This window comes from Coffea arabica, chromosome 1c (genome assembly GCF_036785885.1).
Source record: "Coffea arabica cultivar ET-39 chromosome 1c, Coffea Arabica ET-39 HiFi, whole genome shotgun sequence".
NCBI classification, from domain to species: Eukaryota; Viridiplantae; Streptophyta; class Magnoliopsida; order Gentianales; family Rubiaceae; genus Coffea; species Coffea arabica.
In genome coordinates this window covers 45,495,410-45,519,108 of record NC_092310.1, presented here as the reverse complement: position 1 = coordinate 45,519,108, position 23,699 = coordinate 45,495,410, and the positions used below count along the sequence as shown (strand labels likewise).

The 23,699-nt window shown below is 36.3% G+C and overlaps 3 protein-coding genes and 1 pseudogene across 10 annotated transcripts; 2 read left to right on the top strand and 2 right to left on the bottom strand.

Moving 5' to 3' along the window:
• Positions 1-535: 535 nt before the first annotated feature.
• LOC113720205 (Holliday junction resolvase MOC1, chloroplastic-like) lies at positions 536-7,820 on the top strand. 8 transcript variants are annotated; one of them, XR_003455241.2, is made up of 7 exons: positions 536-1,119; positions 2,332-2,437; positions 2,645-2,697; positions 4,200-4,331; positions 4,878-5,035; positions 6,267-6,339; positions 7,146-7,193. XR_003455241.2 is itself a non-coding variant. In XM_027245145.2 (6 exons), exons 1-6 carry the CDS (start codon positions 649-651, stop codon positions 7,226-7,228), a joined length of 918 nt encoding a protein of 305 aa, XP_027100946.1. In that variant the 5' UTR covers positions 536-648; the 3' UTR covers positions 7,229-7,820. The 8 variants fall into 8 exon arrangements, 4 of the variants coding, with proteins under 4 accessions (XP_027100946.1, XP_027100945.1, XP_071929231.1 ...); XR_003455238.2 differs by having other exon boundaries at positions 4,866-5,035; XR_003455239.2 differs by having other exon boundaries at positions 4,866-5,035; positions 7,128-7,193.
• A 1,765-nt stretch (positions 7,821-9,585) lies between these two features.
• Positions 9,586-12,437, bottom strand: LOC113720209 (thaumatin-like protein 1; annotated as a pseudogene).
• A 1,934-nt stretch (positions 12,438-14,371) lies between these two features.
• LOC113720208 (thaumatin-like protein 1) lies at positions 14,372-16,010 on the bottom strand. The gene is made up of 2 exons (XM_027245149.2): positions 15,956-16,010; positions 14,372-15,057 (listed from the first exon to the last, which is right to left on the bottom strand). The coding sequence occupies exons 1-2, from the start codon at positions 16,008-16,010 to the stop codon at positions 14,372-14,374; spliced, it is 741 nt and encodes a 246-aa protein (XP_027100950.2).
• Positions 16,011-21,149: 5,139 nt separating this feature from the next.
• On the top strand, positions 21,150-22,055 carry LOC113720207 (major allergen Pru ar 1-like). Its single transcript, XM_027245148.2, has 2 exons — positions 21,150-21,434; positions 21,550-22,055. Exons 1-2 carry the CDS (start codon positions 21,254-21,256, stop codon positions 21,858-21,860), a joined length of 492 nt encoding a protein of 163 aa, XP_027100949.1. The 5' UTR covers positions 21,150-21,253; the 3' UTR covers positions 21,861-22,055.
• The last annotated feature ends 1,644 nt before the right edge of the window (positions 22,056-23,699 follow it).

Below are 23,699 nucleotides of genomic sequence, written 5' to 3'. Positions count from 1 at the left end.
ATTAGTTCGACTTTAATTTACCAATCAATCAAACTAAACATAAACAATATTTATGTTCCGTCAAATGTCATGTTTGGCTTCAATGACTTAATAAGTAGGAATGTTGGGATTCACATATAAAATGTTCAAATTATTTTAACTCGATAAAAGTTTGTTCAAATTCCTTAAAAAACAAATGATTCCTTAAAAGTTTGGATAATTGAGTTTTTCAAAAATTAGTTTTTCAAATATTATAAAAATTTTTAAAAAGTACTCTAAAAAGTAGTCTTAATTTTTTTAATGTTTAAAAAATATTCCAAAATATATTTTAAAAATTCTACTATTCTTAAATATTTCAAATATACTCTAAAAATATTTCAAAATATATTTTAAAAATTCTGTTACAGTAAAATTTTTTAAAAATACTTCAAAAAATAGCTAATCCAAACGGAGACTTGAATCAAATTCAGTGGGGTTATCATTGAACACTTTCAGACCAGGTTAAGGATTCAAACCGAACTTTAGCCCATATGTACCAAGCTTTCCTCACCCCAGACAAAACCACAATTACCCAACTAACCAACCCAACCCCATATTTCTCTCTTGATTTCTTCCCTCTTTCCCTCCTTTTCTCTCCAAACCCTTCCTTCCTTCCTTCCTTCCCAGTTCATGGAAACTTCCCACTTCCACTTCCAGTCCCAAATCTCGCATTTCCCTTCTGAATTCATGACCCCTTTCTCCACCAAACTCGCCCAACCATTCCTCCTCCGCTTCTCCTCCACCGTAGCCACCACTTTCAAGCTCTTCTCCACTGCCACCACTCTTACCCCTTCTGTAGACCATGCTGTAGTTATAACTCCTGACCAGCTTATCCCGCCGGCCCGGCGAAAAAGCTCAAGAGGGAAGAAGGGGAATAAGTTGATTACAGAGGCTCAACTTAGACAGAATTGGTTGGATTCCCTCTCCTGCCCTTTCCCTGAGAAAATTGATGATAATAGTAGTAGTAATAGTAATTGTTCTAGTGACCTTCTGAACTTCCATGGCAATGGGAGTCCGAATTTGGGTTCCGAATGGGTTATTGGAGTTGACCCTGATGCTTCCGGAGCCTTGGCTCTCTTGAAACCGGGTCATTCTGCACAGGTATGGCGTCCCGTGTCTATGTACTTTATGAATTTTGTTTGTTCTTTAGTTAATGGTATGAATTTGAAATTTGTTCTGCTTTTGATCAGTGCTAGAAACCAAATGAGATGCCAATTGTGTTTGGCTGCATTGAATGCTGGTACCTTGTTCTTTGGAGATTATACATTTGTGCACTGCTCTGGTTTTGTCTATTTTGGCTGAATAGGTGCCTCTAATTCACAAGGGTTGTGCTTTAATCAGCATTTTAATCATTGGGTTCTTATTATTAGCAAAGATAAGCATGTGTTAAAATTGCCAGGGAAGTCCTGGATTATAGTTTAATTAGGCTTGATACTGATATCCCTGCTATTGAATCTTGCTGTAGAAGTATTTAATGACAACTTCGTGGAACTGAGTTTGCTGCGCAACATGTTTTTACAAGTCATTTCAATGATTTACAATAGATAGCGCATGAAACTACCTGGGAATGAGTTTCCACAAGAAAGAGAAGAAAGGTTTTAACTTTTAAGTAAGGTTCCAGTTTGTGTGTTTTTGTCCTAGTACTGACAGATGTGTCTAATATTGAGAAGTCTACTGATAGATACTTGATATAAAATTGCTTATGAGTGAAGAACAAAACAAAACAAAACAAAACAAAACAAAACTGAGGCTGTTCATGGTGCTCATGTTTTAGTTAAGCCGTTGTTGAGAAGGTTATAATATGTTGGTAAGAAGATTTGAGCATTGTCATTTTGTTGCTTTAGAGTTGACAAAAGTAGAATTTCAAGTTGACATCTAAATACATATGAATGAATATGGCTTTTGGGGTTCCCGTCTTTGTTATTGTAGAATGTACTGGTACTTGTCTTTAAATCTAGTCAATCACTTTTTGGCATTGAAATGAGTTCTACACTGATGGAAGTCTGGGAATTGGAAGAGCTTTAACTACGACTTTCTGCTGCCTAAGGGGTTAATAGACTCATTTTTTCCCCATGTTATCCAGCTTGTTTATAATCTTCTTTTTCTTCTCCCATTTGCAGCGAAGTTAAAAATTCTTCTTTCCAATGTTTTGAATTATCACCCTTTCCTTAACCTCTGTATGTATCCTTCTGTTTTTTTGGGAAGTCAGATGAGTGGGATTGGTAAGTGAGCATTCTTTGATTCTTTGGGATATCAACCACATGATCCTTCACCACTTATACAGTCTTCTGTTTTCTTTCTGCAAAACTCTAGGTTTTTGATTCCCCTCACTTGAAAGTACCAATTGGCAGGAGATTGCGGAAGCGTTTAGACACAAAGTCTATTGTACAGTTGCTTAATAGTTTTAATGCTCCAATGGGTACGTATATTTGTCTGTTCCAAAGCTTTTCAGGTTTTCATTTGTGCAGTAGTTTCTGAAGTGATCAGTTTTCTTATGTTTCTGCTTTATCTGCTATATAGCTAGATACTGTGTTGTGGCATTTTTATAATAATTTGTTTTCCTGTGTCAAATTTATTTACTTATTAGCTGGAAAGACATCTCTCTAAGCCAAGTCTCGTATTTCAGGAACTACTGCCTATATAGAGCAATCAATTCCATATCCAAAAGATGGTAAGCAGGTTAGCAAATACTACCAACAGCAAGATATGTTCTTTCCTGTAAAAAAGATGTTACCATCTGAGACTATTATTCATATTTTAAATTCCTTGTTTAGATGCTGACAAGTTTGTCTAATTGTCCTTCTGACAACTCTCATGGCTTCAAAAATGATTTTTGTTTTTGCTGTCTTGTGTACTTTTATCTTAATGTGGTGATACACTTATTTATTGACATCATCTGTACCCAAATGCAGTGAGATTCTAAAATATTTTTATTGTGATACAATTAATAAAATGTATTGATTATGGTTTCAAACAGTTTGAAGGTTCAGAAAAGGCATGTTACATGGTTTGATAGCACTTGTATGTTTCAGCATAGCCATATATGTGGAGTATACAATATCATTTTGATATTTTATTTACATTTTATTTAGGTTTTTATTAGTTGACTATTTGCTGGTCAAAAAATTTTCTGCTGGCTATACCAAAATATGTCTATTGTATGGTACTGCTCCAGTGGGCCACAAACTATGTTTAACATGCCTCCAAACCGGCCACAAACATTGCAACCAGGAATGATGAAGGTAGCTATTTTTTGACTGATGAATGGTTCTTACGCTTTTGGAGTATGCTCATCTTCTTTGTAGAATGAACCTGTATCTTTGATGTGCTGCTGCTGCCTTTAAATAGCCATCTTATTTGGGGAGTCTGGGAAAAGAATCCTCTGTTTAGACTGCTATTTTATGATTGTGAGTGAGAAATTTTCATGAAGTCATCTGAAAAGCCATATCTGAGAACAAGGAAGAGGACTGTACTTAAAATAGTATTAAATCAGATTGGGTGTTTCAATTGAGAAATGGTTTGCATGTTTAACTAAATTAGCAATAATCAGGCTAAATAGATAGGAGTTTGAAAAGGTTCTCCTCTTGTTAGAAGTCAGTCATGTGTATATACATGTCTACTTCTGTTCTTTTCTTCATATACATCTTATTTTTTTTAAAAGAAAGGACTGCAAATATGGAATCCTTAATGTCTTGCTAGGATTTGATAAGTTGAAGTTAATGTATGATAACGTTAGACATATTGTCTGCATAAAGGCTTCCTCAGTAACAATGGAAGTTGTGGCCTCTTTTTGGAACTGAAGTGAACCATTATATGTCAAGCTAATGTTTAAGGATATAAAGACTTCAACTGCTCAGCATAATTCTGCCGCGTATATTTCGGATGTTTAATGTGAAGTTTGATTGCACATTGGAATTTCTGTGTGACAATTAAGTCCAGACTTTTTAAATTCTTGACTGGAAGGTCAACCATACCTGTCTCAATGAGGACTGGTTTCTCTGCAAGTAGTTTAACTTTCAATTTTGTTATCAGTACTTTTACTGTTCTCTATGAAAATGTCCGTCTTCTTCCGGGGACAGTATATATACACTACTGTTCATATATCAGTTCCTACAGTTTCTTCATTCAGAGCTTTTTTTTCCATCGATAATTGATTTGAATATAAGTTTTAATGCTTCTAGGGATGGTGGAGCGGAGGATTTGGATATGGACTGTGGATTGGGATTTTGGTTGCCTCTGGGTTTTCTGTTATTCCAGTGCCATCAGCTGTGTGGAAGAATGGGTTCAGGCTGTCAGGAAGCAGTTCAACTAAGGTATTAATTGCAATACCTCAATCTTGCTTCCTTGCTCCAATCAGTCAAAGAAGCTTTTGAAGGAAACTTGCGTATTAGTTTAATTATTGGTAGTTGGCAACATGTCAAATCTGTTTATTGTTTTCATTTGTCAAATTTACTGAACTGGTTGATGTTCTTGCACGGTAAAGTGTCTAATATCATTTGAGCCATTCATGCTGGCTATCTTTGCATTCAAACTTGGCAAGACTATTCGGATTTTTGTCAGTTGCTAAAGCATGAGAAGAAACTATCCTCGTTCTTGCGGCCCTGGTACCTAGGGAAAAAGCTTTCAAACATTTACATGACTTGACTTGAGATTATTCGATTTTTTGGAAACAGTTACCTATAAGAAATCCTCTTATTATCCAAATTGCTGGTGAACTAGTTAGGACTTTTTTAACAACTGGAATTGATAATTGTTATGCCAAATTGTACAGGCATTTGGGTAGAATCATTTGACATTGTCATAAAAAATTTCTATGAGAGACAGAGAGAGAGCTCAAAATTGTCTAGTTATGGCTGCAGAAGTAAACGGGTGAAGTAAAAGTGACTCAGTCATGTGGAGAAAGCAAATGAGGTCAGGAAACAATGGACAAAGATGGTGAATGGAATGATAAACATCTGAATATGATGGTGTTGGCTGGAAATTCTGTGTGATGGGGGAGGGTGAGGATCTATGCAAGGTGAAGTCTGGCACTTTTACTTTGTTTTAAATGTAAATTTAGTATTAGAAGTTGTAGCAACAAAAAAAAAAAACCTATTTTCTGCTAGGGACCCACACGTTTTAGATAAAGCTATCCTTTATAGACTTTCTCAACTTCTAAACTGCACTTCTAATGTACTTATCCTATCGTATTTTCATACAATTGTATTTTACCCCCTTTTATGCAAGTAGCTTTCAAGTACAATGCTAGAAAAAATTATTGAACCTGTGGTCGGTCAAAACTATTAGTCGGGATGAAGTTAAGTTTCTGGAATTCTAGTCTGACAATAATGAGGCAATTTTGAAGCTGTAATCTTAGGTTGAGGGCTGGGTCTTGAAATGATCCTATACCTGTTGGGATGGACGCCTACATGTCAATTCAATCCAAGGAAACTTTTTTGAAACACTATGGAACTTGGAATGGTTAACTTCAGTGGGATAATAGTTAAGAAATACTTGCTTGTTCAAGTAGTGCTATTAATGATGCGCTATATCTGCAGAGGTTTTAATGGGCTCTATGATTATGCTGAGGTTGCAAGAAGCTTAGAAGTTGAGGTTTCACTTCAACTCTAACCAAATGTGACAGCTAGTACATGTTTAGCACTGATGTCATGTTTTCATTTACATATACAAGAGATTTCTTAGGGGCATGAATAGCATATCAAATCTGACGGCTTACCTAGTTTTATGGTTTGGGATTTTTTTTTTTGGTTTATTCTAGATTTGTCTTTGTCTCAGCATAGGATAAATTTGTACTTCTCTGTAGTCCTCCAAGTAGGATTTAGAAGGAGAATCAAATTGTTGCCACTACAAGGGTATATTGACCTAGTTTCCAATGTCCATGTGAAGTAGTTAGTTTCTTAATCTAGCTCCTCCATATTTCTTGGCACTGAATTGAACTCTATAATATTTTCTGATACATTCAACCTGGACATGTGGATGGCCAAGCAGATGCACTTTCTTATGTTCTCTATGTTACTGAAGTTCATGCAGCATATACTGCATTCTTCTAGTACTGCAATTTGTGCTGCACATGCTGCATCCTTCCACTCTTTCTTTAATTAATGCCTCAAAGCAGTTAATTTTTGACTGCTGCATGCCATCTTTATGACTTCCTTCTTTTGACTGCTTTATTCAGTCTCCTTTAGTACAACCTATGCGAGATTTGGAATTTTATATTTTCATTCTTCTGATATTAAAAATATTGGCAGGATGATAGCAGGGAAGCTGCATCCATGATGTTTCCCTCTTTGAGTTCTCAGTTAAAGAGGAAGAAAGATCATGGTTAGTGTACTCCTCAATTGTGTTCTTTGTTTTCATCTTCACTGAGAATAAAATATGTAGTTTTCATCTTTTGGTCTGTTTATTTGGGGGGATAGAAAGTCAAAGTAGGGCAGGGATACTTGAATGCCTGCTCTGCAGACTTGAGTCATAGTATTTTTTACCCTTCTTGTTCCAGATGAAACCAGCATTGATTCGCCCAGTTATCTATTAAAGCCACCTAGAATGTTGGCCAGTTTGCAAGGTCGAGGTCCTTATTAGGATCTTGACCAGCTTTTCTTTTTCACCCATTGATGCAAAAACATCGTATTCATTCTGAGTCTTCTTTTTGCATAGTTTCTTCGTGTTCTTTTTAAGGTGTGGAAGTTGGCACAAAGAGAACACGATAGGTGACCTTTAGTTAACTTCTTATGCACTATTATTTCCACATTGTATACAAAATATAAGAGCTACTTGCAAGAATCTGAGGTCCCATAGCATTGCAATACCTTTTATTTGTTTATTTCTTATGATATCCAAACCTTCCTTAGCCAATTGTTCGTCCATCTTAATCAACTAGTCTATATAAGAGAGTACTCGGAAGTGGTTTAGGAAGGCCAGGAGGCCCGGGGATGTCCTCCACCAGAGTGTAATCAAAATTTCTCCTTGTTGTTTACTATCTTTCTTGAACCAAATGATGCAGCTATTTACTTCGTTGGTTTCCTTAATTACTAATGATTGTGACTACAAGCTCTTGCTTAAGAAAATTGCAAACGACCATGCTAGAACAGATTAAAATGCTACTGATGCAGTTAAATATTCTTTTGTAGGTCGAGCAGAGGCATTGCTTATTGCTGCTTATGGAAAAAGCTTGAAAATGAGTCTTTATGATTCATGTTTGGTGGATAATTAACTCCTCAAGACTGGGATTAAGAAATCTCATCTTTCATGTGCAAGCTTGAGCACTTAGCTTCTCGATGTAAGATGAGCCTTATCCATGAGGAGCCAAGTAAAAGAAATTGCTGATTGATCGAACTACTAAGAGATCTCTTTGGTTTTAAAGTTCAATGAGATCGATTCTTGGAGATGGGAGCAATTGCTATGGTACTAACATCAGTTCTTTTTAGGGGTAACAGTCAATTCTTTTGGTGCTATGCTGTATTGTGGGTATAGGATTCTCAACCTCTTATCCTTCTGATAGTAGAATTTCTAATCTTGGTGTCCCTAGCAAAAAGATTATAATGTTTAAAGCTGATTAGTAGAATCTTTGAAGAAAATTATATGCTTTCCAGGATAAAATGTCACTTCCACGATTTTATCCAGAATATCCCCTCTGACAAAAAGTCGCATATTATTTACCCCATTTGCATGGATGAAACTTCAACATGAGACATAATACTGTGTCTGACAATTAACCTAGAATAAGACTGATGGGTGATACTGCACAAAGCTGTTATCTTCAACCTTAATTTTTCTGGAGTTCTTACTAGTTCAATTTTCTCCAATGCTTTGGTTTGAATGTGTCCTGATGCATTTCTCAACGTTTTATCTTGTATCTTTTCCAGCTTGAATACAAAAAGTCATGCATGGACTGGTATTGTTCCTTTTGCAAAATGATGCAGATATCCATGTACTTTTCCATAAGTAGGGAGACCTTTTGTATGTTTGTTTGGTAATGAAAACATGTCCCCCAGATCTTTGGATGACTCTTTCTTCTTTCTACCAATCAACGTATAGTAGTATTTAGCAACCAGATCTTTGGAAAAGATGAATAAAATTTTGTCTGCCAACGAATAGTAGTATTTAGCAACCCCACAGATGGAGATATTAACCTTTATAATATATTCTTTGTGATTTGTAGTCTGTGCCTTTCGGATACGGGGCAGGGACGGACATCAGGTGGACCGTCTCTGAGCTGTTCATCGCCAAGATTTGGCCTAAAAAATTTGTATGATCCTGATCACTTCTTGTACGTCGTTTTTAACGTGTGTGGAGCTCGTAAAAATTTGTTTTAAAATTATAAAATAAAATTACGCCGTGTGAAAATAAAGTTACGCGCGGTACAAAATGTATATAATTAACCGTTCCGGGTCCGTGCCTTTCACCTTCACTTATCCTGTTATCCACGCAAGGCATTATTCTTGATCTATAGTTTCCCATCACTAGTTCAGTTATCCTCTGAGCCTGAATTTTAACAGCAGTAATAAAAACTCTTGGAAGAGTGGCTGCTGCTGTACATGACAACGGCCTTATCTCCTAAAGTAAATGAACTCTTTCGTTGCTAAAACTTAAGAAAGAAGTTGCATGAAAAAGTGCTTGGTGCAAGATGAAATGTCAATAGCCTATCAAGTACACCATTAGTGAGAAGTATTTGCTGCAAAAGAAAGACAAAATGCAAAACAATAAACAACTAATAAATGCAAAACAAGTCTGATTGACCAAATTACTTGCATATTTTCAATAGCCTACACTGAATTTAGAACTAAAAATGGTTGGACTAAGGTAAAAGGTCCAACTCAAATGACAACGTTGTTCCCCTTTCTAATTGCATTATAGGAGGGGTCGCTACGGTTCAGATATGAATCGGAACTAACCTGGCGGTTTGTTTAACTGGAATTTGGAAATCGGAACCAAAATCATAATTGTAACTAAAGGTTCAAATTCATGTTCACCAAAATTTTGAACCAGAATCAAAATCGGCAGTTTGCAACTCGTTTAAACCGTCTAAAAACATATTTGCTACTTGAACCTGTTTGGCCAATATAGAGTTCAACATCAATAGTCAGCATCTAATACCTGTTATATCACAAGCATCCTCCAAACCTAGTCCAACAACCCATTGTCCCATTCCATTACTAAATCTATATTCCATGACTAATCTAAATCTAAGATCAATCTAATTTAATCTAATCAACAATGAGATATTTTTTTCATAAAATTTGTATCATTTTTTCTTTTTTCCTTGCATAAAGTTCATTTTTTATAACAAGAAGTATTTAAACATAATTAAAAGAACTAAACTGTAATCGGAAGAAACCAGAACTATAGGTTCAAGAACCGTAATTATAACCATCCTTGTAAGGACTGGTTTAGCTTCTATATTTTAGAAGAACTTGAATCGTCAGTTATTAAATCGAAACTGATGGTTCTGTAACTGTGGCAATATCTACGTTATTGTATATTTAGCAAATAATTATTGGCAATATCTACGTTATTGTATATTTAGCAAATAATTATTTGAAACGGGTCACATAAGTAATAACGAACCATCTAAGCAAGACCCCAAAATCCTAGTCTAGTCTCGCAAGGACAAAAGGTAATAAGGTAGTTTGGTCCACCAGTGCAAGTAAAAGTGCTGGTTAGATCATCATATGCATAACTATAAGACTGACGACACTGGTTCTTGAAGTATAATGAATAACTTGTGGGTGGACAAGTTTGAGGGGACCCACAAGTTTGTGGGGATCCAAACTTTCCTGTAGAGCAAAACTGTGGTTGATTAAAAGCCAAACATGCACTTTTGCAGCCAATAGTAGCTCCCCCAGAATCATCTCTTATTGCCAATCCTTGAGGGCAGATTGCATTCAAATCAACAGGACAAGAAGTGCTTGTGCAGTTGCTTCCGGAACCAGATTGTGGGGTGATCGAAAGCGGCAAATTGAAGCCATCAACAAGACTAACATCATAAAAATCCATCCCATTGTCTGCTGCCAATGTGAATTCTGCCAAACTTGCTGGTGGAATTGCAGCTGCACCATTGCATGAAACTTCACCTGATCCACAGTCCGCTGTTTTGCAGAAAAATTTCCCCGAGTTGTCGTTAGAGCAAAATGATCTTGCCCAAATACGCCCTACCCATTGTGCTGGTACTTCTATGGAGAGTGGAGACTGATGACTTGGAGGGTAATTCGAATCCAGTTGTGGGCAGTTGTGCTACCCCTCCACCAGATAGGTTTGCTGGCCATATTGCATAGGGGCAGTTGTTTGTGAAGGTGAATTGAACTGACTGAACACCTGCAGTATAATGTGAGGGAATCTCTTAATATTAGGTCATAACAAAGAAAGCATGAAACACAGCAAGATATTTTTAATTTTGATATTTTATTTACATTTTGTTCAGGTCTTTTTATTTGAGCATTTGCTGGTCAAAAACTTTCCTGCTGGTTACAGCAAAATGTGTCTATTGTACGGTACTGCTCAATTGGTTACAAACTATGTTTAATATGCATCAAAGCCAGTCGCAAACACCGCAACCCGAAATGATGATGGTAGCAACTTTTGGACTGATGAATGGTTCTTGCTCGTTCAGAGTGAGCTCATCTTCTTTGTAAAATGAACCTGCATAAGAGTAAAATGTTCCTGCACTTTCTTCATTTAGATTATTTTTACATCGATGTCTATTGTACGGTACTGCTCAATTGGTTTCAAACTATGTTTAATATGCATGAAAGCCGGTCGCAAACACCGCAACCCGAAATGATGATGGTAGCAACTTTTGGACTGATGAATGGTTCTTGCTCGTTCAGAGTGAGCTCATCTTCTTTGTAAAATGAACCTGCATAAGAGTAAAATGTTCCTGCACTTTCTTCATTTAGATTATTTTTACATCGATGTCTATTGTACGGTACTGCTCAATTGGTTTCAAACTATGTTTAATATGCATGAAAGCCGGTCGCAAACACCGCAACCCGAAATGATGATGGTAGCAACTTTTGGACTGATGAATGGTTCTTGCTCGTTCAGAGTGAGCTCATCTTCTTTGTAAAATGAACCTGCATAAGAGTAAAATGTTCCTGCACTTTCTTCATTTAGATTATTTTTACATCGATGTCTATTGTACGGTACTGCTCAATTGGTTTCAAACTATGTTTAATATGCATGAAAGCCGGTCGCAAACACCGCAACCCGAAATGATGATGGTAGCAACTTTTGGACTGATGAATGGTTCTTGCTCGTTCAGAGTGAGCTCATCTTCTTTGTAAAATGAACCTGCATAAGAGTAAAATATTCCTGCACTTTCTTCATTTTGAGCTTTTTTACATCGATATTTCGTTTGAATATGAGTTTAAATGCTTCTAAGGAAAGTGGAGCAGAGAATTTGGATATGGGTTGTGGGGGACTTTAGTTGCCTCTGATTATTCCAGTGCCATCAACTCTGGCAAAGAATGAGTTCAGGCTATCAGGAAGCAGTTCAACTAAGGTATTAATTGCAATACCTCAATCTTGGTTCCTGCTCCAAACAGTCAAAGTAGCTTTTGAAGGAAACTTGCCTGTTATTTTAATTATGGTAGTTGGCAACATATCAAATCTGTTTATTGTTTTCGTTTGGCAACAATTCTCATAGTAAGCTGGTGTTAGTTTTCAGTATATCCAAGTTTATTGAACAGGTTGATGTTCTTGCAAAGTAAACTGTCTAATATCAGTTGAGCCATTCTTGCTGCTGGCTATCTTTGCATTCAAACTGGCATGACTATTCCAATTTTTGTCAGTTGCTAAAGCATGAGAAGAAACTATCTTCATGCTTGCGGCCCCAGGTACCTAGGGAAAAAGCTCTCAGACATTTACATGACTTGACTTGAGCTTAATCGATTGTTTGGAAACAGTTACCTATAAGAAGTTCTTTTAGAATCCAAAATGCTGGTGAATTAGTTAGGACTTTTTTAATGAGTGAAATCTTTTGGATGTGAATCGATAATTGTGATGTAAAAATTGGACAGGCATTTCGGTAGAATCATGTGACATTGTCATAAAAAATGTCAGAGAGAGAGAGAGAGGTTTGGGGGGGGGGGGGGGGTTGTAAGACAGAGCTGAAAATTGTCTAGTGATGGCTGCAAAGTAAAACAGTGAAGAAAAAAGTGACTCAATGATGTGGGAGAAGCAAATGATTGTCAGGATACAATGGACAAAGATTTTGCTGGAAATTCTGTGTGTGATTGGGGGAGGGTGAGGATCTGTGCAAGGTGAAATGAATCTGACACTTTTCCTTTATTTTAAATGTAAATTTAAAATTAAAAGTTGTAGCAAAAAAAGAAAACCTATTGTCTGCTAGGGACCCCCCGGAAACCTTTTTGAAACACCATGGAACTTGGAATGGTTCTCCAACATGCTTCATCACTAGTCATATGTGCTACTCCTTGTAAAAACAATTAGTATGTAATCCAGGGACCCTGTGTCCTATTCAATCACTTGACACTTTCCACGTGTGTTACTAATTTGCAGTGGGATAATCGATAACAAATACTACTTGCTCTTTGAAGTTGTGCTGTTACTAATGCGCTATATCTGCAGAGGCGTTAATGGACTCTATGATTATGGTGAGGTTTAACATTCCACTCTGTAACCATAAGAGAAATTTTTACTTCTCTGTAGTCCTCAAAACAGGACTTGGAGGCGGAATCAAATTGCTGCCCCTACAAGGGTATATTGACCTTGTTTCTAATATCCATGTGAAGTAAGTAGTTTCTTAATCTAGCTCCATATTTCTTGCACTGAATTGAACTCTACAATATGTTTTGGTACATTCAACCTGGACATGTGCATGTCCAAGCAGATGCACTTTCTTATGTTCTTTATATTGCTGAAGTTCATGCAGCACATGCTGCATTCTTCCACTCCTCCTTTAATTAATGCCTCGAGCAGTTAACTTTTGACTGTGATTAAGAAATCTCATCTTTCATTTGCAAGCTTGAGCGCTTTGCTTCTCGATGTAATACAAGCCTTATCTGTGAGAAGCTAAGTAAAAGAAATTGCTGATTGATTGAACGACTAAGAAATCTCGTTGGTTGTAAAGTTCAATGAGATCAGTTCTTGGAGACGGGAGGAATTGTTATGGTACTAACATCAGTTCTTTCTAGGGGTAACGGTCGATTCTGTAGGTGCTATGCAATAGTGTGGTTATTGGATTCTCAACTTCTCATCCTTCTGATAGTAGAATTTCTAACCTTGGTGTCCCTAGCAGAAAAGATTATATTGTTTAAAGCCGATTAGTAGCATCTTTAAAGAAAATTATATGCTTTCTAAGGATAAAATATCACTTCTGTGATTTTATCTGGAATATCCCCTCTGGAAAAAGATCGCATATTATTTACCCCATGTGCAATTATGCATGGATGAAACTTCAACATGAGATATATATTACTGTGTCTGACAACTAACCAAGCAGAATATTGGATTAGTGATGCTGCGCAAAGCTGTTATCTTCAATCTTATTTTTCTTGAATTCTTGCTAGTTCACTTTTCTCCGATACTTTGATTTGAATATGTTCAGACATATTTCTCAACATTTCTTCCTGTTTGTTTTCTGGCCTTGAAAACAAAAAAGTCATGCTTGGACTGGTATTGCTCCTTGTGCAAAATGATGCAGATACCCTTGTGCTTCTTCATAAATAGGGAGATCATTTGTACGTTCGTTTGGGAATGAAAACATATCCCACAGATCTATGGATGACTCTTTCTCCTTTCGACCATCAGGATATAAAGATGAATAAAATTTTCTGTCTGCCAATCAACAGATAGCAGTATTTAGTAACCAGACAGATAGTGATATTTGTGATTTGTAGTTTGTGCCTTTCACCTTTACTTATCTTGCTATACATTCAGGGGCATTGTTCTCGATCTGTAGTTTCCCATCACTAGTTCAGATATTTTCTGAGCCCGAATTTTAACAGCAATAATCAAATTTCTTGGTGGAGTGGCTGCTGTACATGACAACGGCCTTATTTCCAAAGATAAATGAACTCTTTTTGTTGCTAAAACTTCAGAAAGAAGTTGTATGAAAAAGTACTTGGTGCAAGATGAAATGACAATAGCCTTGATATACTTATCAAGTACACCATCACTGAGAAGTGTTTGCAGCAAAAGAAAGACAAAAGGCAAAACATTGAATAAATAATAAATGCAAAACAAGTCTGATTAAGGTAAAAGGTCCAACTCAAATGACAACATTGTTCCCTTATCTAATCTCATTATAACATTTTAGCAACTAATCATTTGAAACAGGTCGAATAAGTAATAACAGAAGATCTAAGCAAGACCCCAAAAATCCTAGTCTAGTCCCTCAAGAGCAAAAGGTAATAAGGTAGTCTGGTCCACCGGTGCAAGTAAAAGTGCTGGTTAGATCATCATATGCATAACTATAAGCCTGTGGACACTGGTTCTTGAAGTATGATGAAAAAATTGTGGGTGGACAAGTTTGTGGGGATCCAAACTTTCCTGTGCAGCAAAACTGCGCTTGATTAAAAGCCAAACATGCACTTTTGCAGCCAATAATAGCTCCCCCAGAGTCATCTCTTATTGCCAATTCTTGAGGGCAGATTGCATTCAAATCAACAGGACAAGAAGTGCTTCTACAGTTGCTTCCAGAGCCAGATTGTGGGGTGATCGAAAGCGGCAAATTGAAGCCATCAACAAGACTAACATCATAAAAATCCATCCCATTGTTTGCTGCCAATGTGAATTCTGCCAGACTTGCCGGTGGAATTGCACCTGCACCATTGCATGAAACTTCACCTGATCCACAGTCTGCTGTTTTGCAGAAAAATTTCCCCGAGCTGTCGTTGGAGCAAAACGATCTTGCCCAAATGCGCCCTGACCATTGTGCTGGTACTTCTATGGAGACTGATGACTTGGAGGGTAACTCGAATCCAGTTGTGGGCAGTTGTGCTACCCCTCCACCAGATACGGTTGCTGGCCATATTGTGTAGGGGCAGTTGTTTGTGAAGGTAAATTGAGCTGACTGAACACCTGCAGTATAATGTTAGGGAATATTAGGTTGTGAGAAAGAAAGCATGAAACACTTAACATATCTAGCTTATCTGTTCTAACACATCTGGTGTCAAATAAGTTTCCAATACATCTATTCACCTTCCATCTCAACTAAGACTTTAATTCTTTTTTTAAGAGAATAAAAGTGTAGTGAATATGCAACATATATATAACCCCCCCCCCCCCCAAACCAAAAAAAAATACAGTAAAGTGTACCTTTTTTACTAAGTGATTACTCAAAATACCAGCAAATCTTTAATTCAGCGTATATTTAGACTTATAAAGTTTTAACATAATTTTAAACATAATAAAGATTTAATATGTCAAAATTTCAAAAAATTATAGTGATTAAAGTACTAAGCTTGCATATAACATGTCGGGGCAACTGTATTTAAAATCCAGCAAGAGAGATATTATTGAACGAATTTTACATCTATAGATATAAGTAAGCATTCTTCTCCCACTCCTTGCCCTACCTCCTCGCTTCTTATATTCCATCTCTCCCTTGATTCAAAAAGGTAAAAAAAAAAAAGAAGCATTCTTCTCCCACAAGTATGATCTCTAAAGAAATAAAGAAATTTATGGTTAACGCAGAAGCTTCTCCCCTAATCGTAATAACAAAAAGTACAATTTTTCTACACAAACTAATGCTACATCATTACCAATGCATGCGTATATTGATAAGGGCAATAGTTTATATGTTTGAATTTAGTTCTCTTGATATATTTTTAAACAATAATGCTACAAAAATCTTTGCATATTTTTTTTTTTGGGTTTTTCTTTGGGACGTTTTTACATGCTTGCATTCACAAAAATCCGTTGTACCCACAAATCATGCATACATAAAGTACTCGTGTAATATGGCGCAGATACTTACCACAGATGAAGAGGGCAGCAAAGCTTAGGAAGACAAGTTGCATGACAGAATCCATGGCTTAATTTCTTCTGAATTCTTTGGGATATGCTCTTAAACACGGTATGTATATATGGATATATATAGGAGTTGGAAGAACATGAAAATAAGGAAAGGTTTGACAGAAAGGAAATAACCATGAACCGGCCATTTCTTTTATGGAAAGTAACTACAAGGTTAATTATGAATGGCAACTTCCTTCTTCCACATTGTTTCCAATTTCCTTTGATGAAATAAAATAGTTGTACCTATATAACTAAAATATGTCCGTAGATATAATAAATACTTATTTAAGATTTTGGTTTTGCTAATAACAAGAACAAGTAATTTCTATATGTAACCAACTTGCCTGGAGAAACAATCACCCACAACTATTGCAAAATCAATTCCCAATTGATACTAAAAATTAAAAGAAAATTAGAAAAAGAAATTAGTAATGCCCTAAGCAGCTAGCTTTTTCAGATGCGGAAGAGTTGAATGAATGTAACAATAATAATACCCTTGAGAAATGGCGCACGATTGCTCTTTGATTTGCTGTTGATGTAATTAGTAGGCAAAGTACTAAATCTTTGACCAACACAAAGTTATCGAAGAGAGCGAAGTTGAAGACGGTGATCTTGAAGTGTATTTGACACTATCCTTAACATGTTATTTGCCTCCACTACAACAAAATATTTGCTAATAGGTCAAGGCAAATTACCTCTATGATATAATAAGATTTAAAGAAAGTGAAATAACAAATATTCTGAATTTCTCACAAGAATGATCTACGGGAGTTTATTTATGAAGAGTTTTGTTTATTTTATAGAAAGAATATTTCTCTAATGGACACATAGTGATCAGGCACATTCTTATAGGTTTTGGGATTCAAATGATGGCAATGAAGCATCTTCAAGCATGAAAAGGTGCCAAAACACTCTTTAGAGAAAAGAATTTTTTAAATATAAATCTCAATAAGTAAGGCATAATCAGCTCAAGGTCAATTCTTCATTATTCCCTAGACAAAATTAACTACGGTAAACAAATTGAATACCCTTTATTGGAGCTAAAAAGTAAAAACTCAACCCAATGGATATCCAATTTGGCTCAACCTTAAGGGTTAAAAATGCATTAAATTCCAATTCATATTTGACTTTCGCATAATTCATTGATTTTGATTGTGATCACAACACATGATTCAATTCAGATGGACTGACTGAAGCCATGGTCAATAGAGCACCCTGACTAAATCCAGTATTTATGAAAAAGGCCAAATGATCTAAACATACTAACTGCTTTGCTCACATTTCAAAAGATGGGATAATTTTATCAGGAACTCATGATATGATCATGGGATAATTTTATCAGGAACTCATGGGATAATCACCAAAAGATTCATTCATGATTCTTTCATTCCTAGTACAGACTACCAAAGTTTAGAGCATCTGATACTCACTCAACCCTCTACTTCTCCTATTCTAAAAACATCAATAACTCGGAAACCACATTAATTTGATTGTCAGAGTGACCTCGGAGATTAGACCCAGGTCCTTTGACAACTCCTTTGTATGAAGGTCATATTCAAGAGCTAACAACCTGAGGTCATATTCAAGAGTCTTTAGGGGGTAAATGTAGAATAAGGGGGAGTATATAAAATTTCAAAGGATAATCTATATTGAGAAATGAATTTTCTTAAATTTAATGAGGCAGGACAACTAAAAAAGAGAATTTAATGAAATTTAGAGAGTACAAATATGGTGCAAACTTAAAATATTACTCATCTTGAATTACTTTCTGAAATATTACTTGGGGCATGGTCGAGTGCTTTGATGGCAAAATCTGAATGCAATGAAGAACAAAAATGCCTGCTAGATGAGCATTGGAGAAGGAGAGATGAAAACTTGAGAATTTATAGAGCAAAGTATTTAAAATTGATAGTTTATGGCATAAAGTGTTCAAAATTGAAATTTAGGGTACAAGTACATAAGTGGTACAAGTTGGAAAGTACAAAGTGATTAGCCCTAACAATTTTAGTGCCACAACAATATTTCACCTAATGACCAAACGTTTCAGTGGCAGTCAACAGTTTTTCTATATTATGAAAGACATTACAGTCATTTTAGTTCAACATGCCGTGGCAATATACCTTTAGCAGATGGAAAACTTTGCATTGAAAATGTAGAGACTTCCAGAATTATATTAAAGAGGTAAAAAAAAAAAAAAAAAAAAAAAACTTGAGGATGAGAAAGGCATAGTAAGCTTTGGTTCTTGATTGCCAATAAAGACGTTGATATATAGGCTCTGATGAGGCACCTTTTGGAATCCTTTTAGCATTTTTTAGCTCATTATTATGGTTTACTCATTCTATGTTCCAATATTTCAAGTCTCAAACTTTAGTGAAATAATTTATCCGCTAGAGCTCTATAAGACTGGGTCTTTCTATTCTCACCCAGTTAGCCTTGCCTTTCCTTGTATCTACTGTTGCAACAGTATTGAGCTTGATTATGCCTTCTTGCGGTGGTAACAATTTGTTCTCATCTCTTGTGCTTCCCTCTTCATCTACTTTCTCCCTCTGTACACTCTAACATTCAAACCATTCCTACATTGCCCCAAACTATCGAACCTAGACACTTTCTTTTCCTGTTGAAATGTATCTAATTTTGATTGGTCATAATTTATTGCAAAAATTTATAATTATTCTTCCCTTGATTTTAGCCAAATATTGTTTTAACTATCAGATTTTACTTATATTTGGTTAATGGCACGAAATGTAGGAAAAGGAGCAAAACGTGACAAAAAAGGACAATTTTCCAATCAATTTGATAGTAGCACATTCAGAACTGATTTCCAAGTCTGAATCAAATTCAAGGCAGTATTGGAAGAAGATTTTGAAGATTTTAATTTTCATTATTAGTATTAGTATTGGATTAGGAAACTTAGAATATTATTTTTAGTAGTTTCCTTTTTATATTTTGGGGAACATATCTTATTATTAGTAGTTGAGGTTAAGTAGGAAACAAGGAATAAAAAAGGCAGATTCCCGCGTGATTAGGAGTTGGCCAGCAATAAATTCGGTAGGAACTTTTTTGAAGTACAACACACGGCCGTCACTTGATTGGGGGCTCTTCTCCTGGCCTTTTCGTTGGTTTTAGAGGAAAAATCATATGCAATTGTTATCAATGGAGTCCTGCAGATTTCTCTTATAAATATGGCACCACAGTAACCAAGTTAGTACTAGCACCTCGTGATCACCAATTTAATCTCTCATCTCAGTTCTTTCTTTCTTTTGTTTTCTTTTTTTCCCTCGTTTTTTTTCATCCATAACAATGTAGTTAACCACAATTGCCCTTACTATTACTAGATAGGACGAAAGGCGGCTCTTTTTTACCAATTAGAATCGTCGCATCCAATCTAATTAGTCATTTAGTTTACCGTAATATAAAGAAAAAGTAAGATACGGTCGACAAAGCCAAATCATAATTTTGTGTTCTATTTTCCTTCTTTCTTCTTTGTGGGAAATTATGTATACTATTATACATAAATTCTTTTTTGAATATGAGACCTTGATTATGACAATACATAAATACCCTCAATGATATTACTTATTAGAAAGTGCATTCAAATTTAGGGACATGATACAGTCCTAATTATTTTGTAAGAAGGGCGATCTTGAAAAGAGAAACTCAAACGCTCAGCCATCAAAACGAAATCGCTCTTTTAGCTTAGATATAGATATAGATATATAGATGAATCTTTGCAGTTAACAAGGTACACCATATTGATCAATAAAAGTCAATGGTCGGTAGCAAAGCTGGCATCATCCTTGAAGGTGTCCTTTAGGATAGAAGAGCTAGAAAGCAAAACGAAGGAGATCAGTAAATTAATCACAAGATGCCTTTAGATATAGATGAATCTTTGTAATTAACAAGGTACACCATATTGATCAATAAAAGTCAATGGTCGGTAGAAAAGCTGGCATCATCCTTGAAGGTGTCCTTTAGGATAGAAGAGCTAGAAAGCAAAACGAAGGAGATCAGTAAATTAATCACAAGATGCCTTGAGCTTTCAAGAGTCATCCTTGAAAATGTCCTTTTGGGCAATAGAGCTAAAAACCAAATTGAAGGAGATCAATAAATTAATCACAAGATGCCCTGAACTTACGGGGAAGCCAATTAGTGCAATAATACACCATATTTTATAGATGGGAATCTGCAAGTGGTGGAGCTGGGTAAGACGCTGCAGATGCAATTGTGGGGCTCCAGGCTTCAAAATAATGCAAAAATGACAATACTGAGTTGAAGCCAGCTTATTGATGACAATACTGCTTGTATTTTAAGCACGTTAGATGTGAAATGTGAGAGTTGAATGCTGCCTGAGCTCATTCCAGTCTGAATGAACCTTTTGCGATAGCAAAATGTTGTTCTCTACCAGTCTCATTCAGTCATTTGCAATATGATTATGGTTATTTATTAGTGTGAACACACATGATTGGAATGAACATTTGTTTATTTATGTGGAAAAAGTGATCTTGTTAACGTTATTTTTTTCTAAATAGCAGCCTGCACTAGCGATTGCGCTCTACTTGTTTTGGAGTAAAATGCGGAAGATAGAGGCATAATTAAATCCGCATGCCTCTAGTCATTTACCTACCGTATATCTATATGAGGGCAAAACTCGGATCACATGCATTAATGCTAACAATAATGATCTACAATCAGTGGCGGAGCTAGGAACTAATTTTGGGGGGCGGGGGAAGGGGGGGTGAGTCTCTGTTATTTGGATCAAGTCCAAATAACTTTCAAACATTTTGTTTGGATCCTTAGGGGACAAATTGAATTTTTTGATCAATTTTTGGAGGGCAAAACATAATAATAAAAATTTTTTTACTTAGCAATTTTTTTTTAACAATTGGAGGGGGGCAGCCAATTTTGGGGGAGGGGGGTGAGCCTCTATTATTTGGATCAAGTCCAAATAACTTTCAAACATTTTGTTTGGGCCCTTGGGGGGGGCAAAGTGAATTTTTTGATCAATTTTTGAGGGAGCAAAACATAATAATAAAAACTTTTTTACTTAGAAATTTTTTTTTTTAACAATTGGAGGGGGGACGGCTGCCCCCCCTGGGCCCCCCCTTCCCTCCGCCCCTGACTACAATTTCATTCTATAAATACCATCTCCCGTCGCATTGCTTAGCACCCCAGATCCTCTTCAAGAACTACACATTTCTTCAAACCCTTTGTTCCTGAAGAGAACTTTTGTTTATTCCCAAACACCAACCAAGGCATCATGGCCCCTCTCACTTGTGATTTTGAGGTCCCCTGCTCAATCCCTCCTGCAAGGTTGTTCAAGGCCTTCTTCCTTGATGACCACCTCATTACCAAGATGCTGCCACAGGCCATTAAAAGCGTCGAAATCGTTGAAGGAGATGGAGGAGTTGGATCCATCAAGTTGATCACTTTTGGTGAAGGTTAGTTCTAAATATTCACTTAATCATCATTTCATTATTTTTTGTCCATAAATTCTTATAATTATATATATATATATATATATATTTTTTTTTTTGAACTTTGTTGAATGTTTAGGTAGTCCTTATAAGGGTTTAAAACAAAGAGTCGATGGAATTGACAAAGACAACTTCACCTTCAGCCATACTATTCTTGAAAGTGATGCCTTCAGTGATAAGATTGAAAAAGTAGCTAACGTGATTAAAATCGAAGCTTCACCTGATGGAGGGTCAATCTGTAAGACCACCAGGACATGCCACCTCAAGCGCAATACCAACGAACATATTGAGGGAGCAAATCAGGAAATTAAGGCAGCAAAAGAAACGTCCTCAGCCATGTTCAAGGCTGTGGAAGCCTACCTCATCGCAAATCCTAATGTATACAACTGATCAATGCTGCCTCATATATGTCCACATACTTGTTGGATGATTGAAATAAACATATTGAGGATCTGTTTTCTTTGGTAGCTCTTTTCCTGAGCTTCAATTGTTGGGTAATGCGATTTTAATGTATCATCAAAGTGTGTTTTGCTTGTAATATATTACCGGTCATCAATAATAAATCTTGTTTGAAGCTTTGATTTATGATTGCGCCGTGAGTGACACCTAAATTTTTAATGCCTATGTTGAAATTTGAAGCACCCCTATTGATTGGAGAATCCTTAGGAAATATCTATCACCATTTTAGCAATTGCCCAAAATTTGCTTAGTGACGAAAATGATGGTTTAATAAGGTTAAGAAATGTCAAAAGTTGGCTAGTTCTTCAGTGTCTGTGGAATCCATAGTTTCTGTTAATTATAAATGTCTACAATTGTTGCATAATTGACTATTAGCACCCATAAGTATGCTTATGTCATTGACTATCTAGCCTCCAACTCGGATGGAGTGCTAAGAAAATACAAGAAAAATGAAAATTTTGTTTGAAAAAACAGCCATCTATAGTTATTTATACAATTATTACTAAAGTGGTCCAATCAAATCCCTTTTTGAGTATAAGGGATTTCAAACCGAATTTAGCAACTTTCATACTCGATTTTGCCAGTAAGAAGGTGTCACCCAGTGGCGGAGCTAGGAACTAATTTTGGGGGGCGGGGGGAAGGGGGGGTGAGCCTCTGTTATTTGGATCAAGTCCAAATAACTTTCAAACATTTTGTTTGGGCCCTTGGATGGTAAAGTGAATTTTTTGATCAATTTTTGGGGGGGCAAAACAAAATAATAAAAAAATTTTTACTTAGAAATTTTCTTTTAACAATTGGAGGCCCCCCCCCCCCCTTCCCTCCGCCCCTGAGCACATACAAGTAGCTAGCTTCATTCTTATACTTTTTCTTTCTAGCCATCAATGTACTAGGTTAGAAGCTAGCTTTAGTACTTTTTTTTCCCCAAAAATATGAGGTATATTATAGTATTAAATTAGCTTCAGTAGAGCAGATGACATCCTTGGGAAGTTTACTAACCAAATTTAGACATGACATGGGCAGAAACATTGTTTTGCCTTCTCACCTGAACAACTCCGCCAAATGCATGGACCAGGTTACCAATCATAGACAAGCCTGAAGTTTAACTATTAGTTCTCTGCACAATGCTCAGCGCATCACCTTCCAGGATGAAATGGGAGATGCCAAAGTCGCGGGCGAATTGTAAAGCTTTGAAGAAAGCTAAGCATTGCACATGTTCAGCACTAAGAGCACCAAAAAGCCTCTCAGCCATGACTGCTGCTATTTGTCCCGGATGTTTCCGCACCACTAGGCCAATTCCGGCTCCATTTTCAGCAAAAGCTCTATCAACATTTATTTTTAAAAGGTTCTCATCAGGTGCTGTCCATTTGACATGATCATCTGTTCTTGTGAACATTAATCCAGTAGTCCTTAACAAAAGCCAATGCATACTCTGCAACTTGAGACGCTTCACTCTCTTTTCCTTCAAAAATTTTCTCATTACGCCATCTCCAAATGAACCAAGAAGTTACCGCAGCAATCTCTGCTGCTTGTTTCCCCCTTGATTCTAACAGCCATGCAAACCATTCTTTGAAACAAGAAGCAAATGAATTTCTGAGAAACTGATGAGTTTCTAGTGCTCTCCACAGTCCACACCTCTTGGGCAAAATCAGAGTAAAAAAATACGTGCTTATAATTCTCAGCTTCACAACATCTGCTGCACCCTCTAACTTCGCCCTTTAATCTAGCAAATAAGTTATGTCCAGTCGGCAAGATTCCAGAGCATGCTCTCCA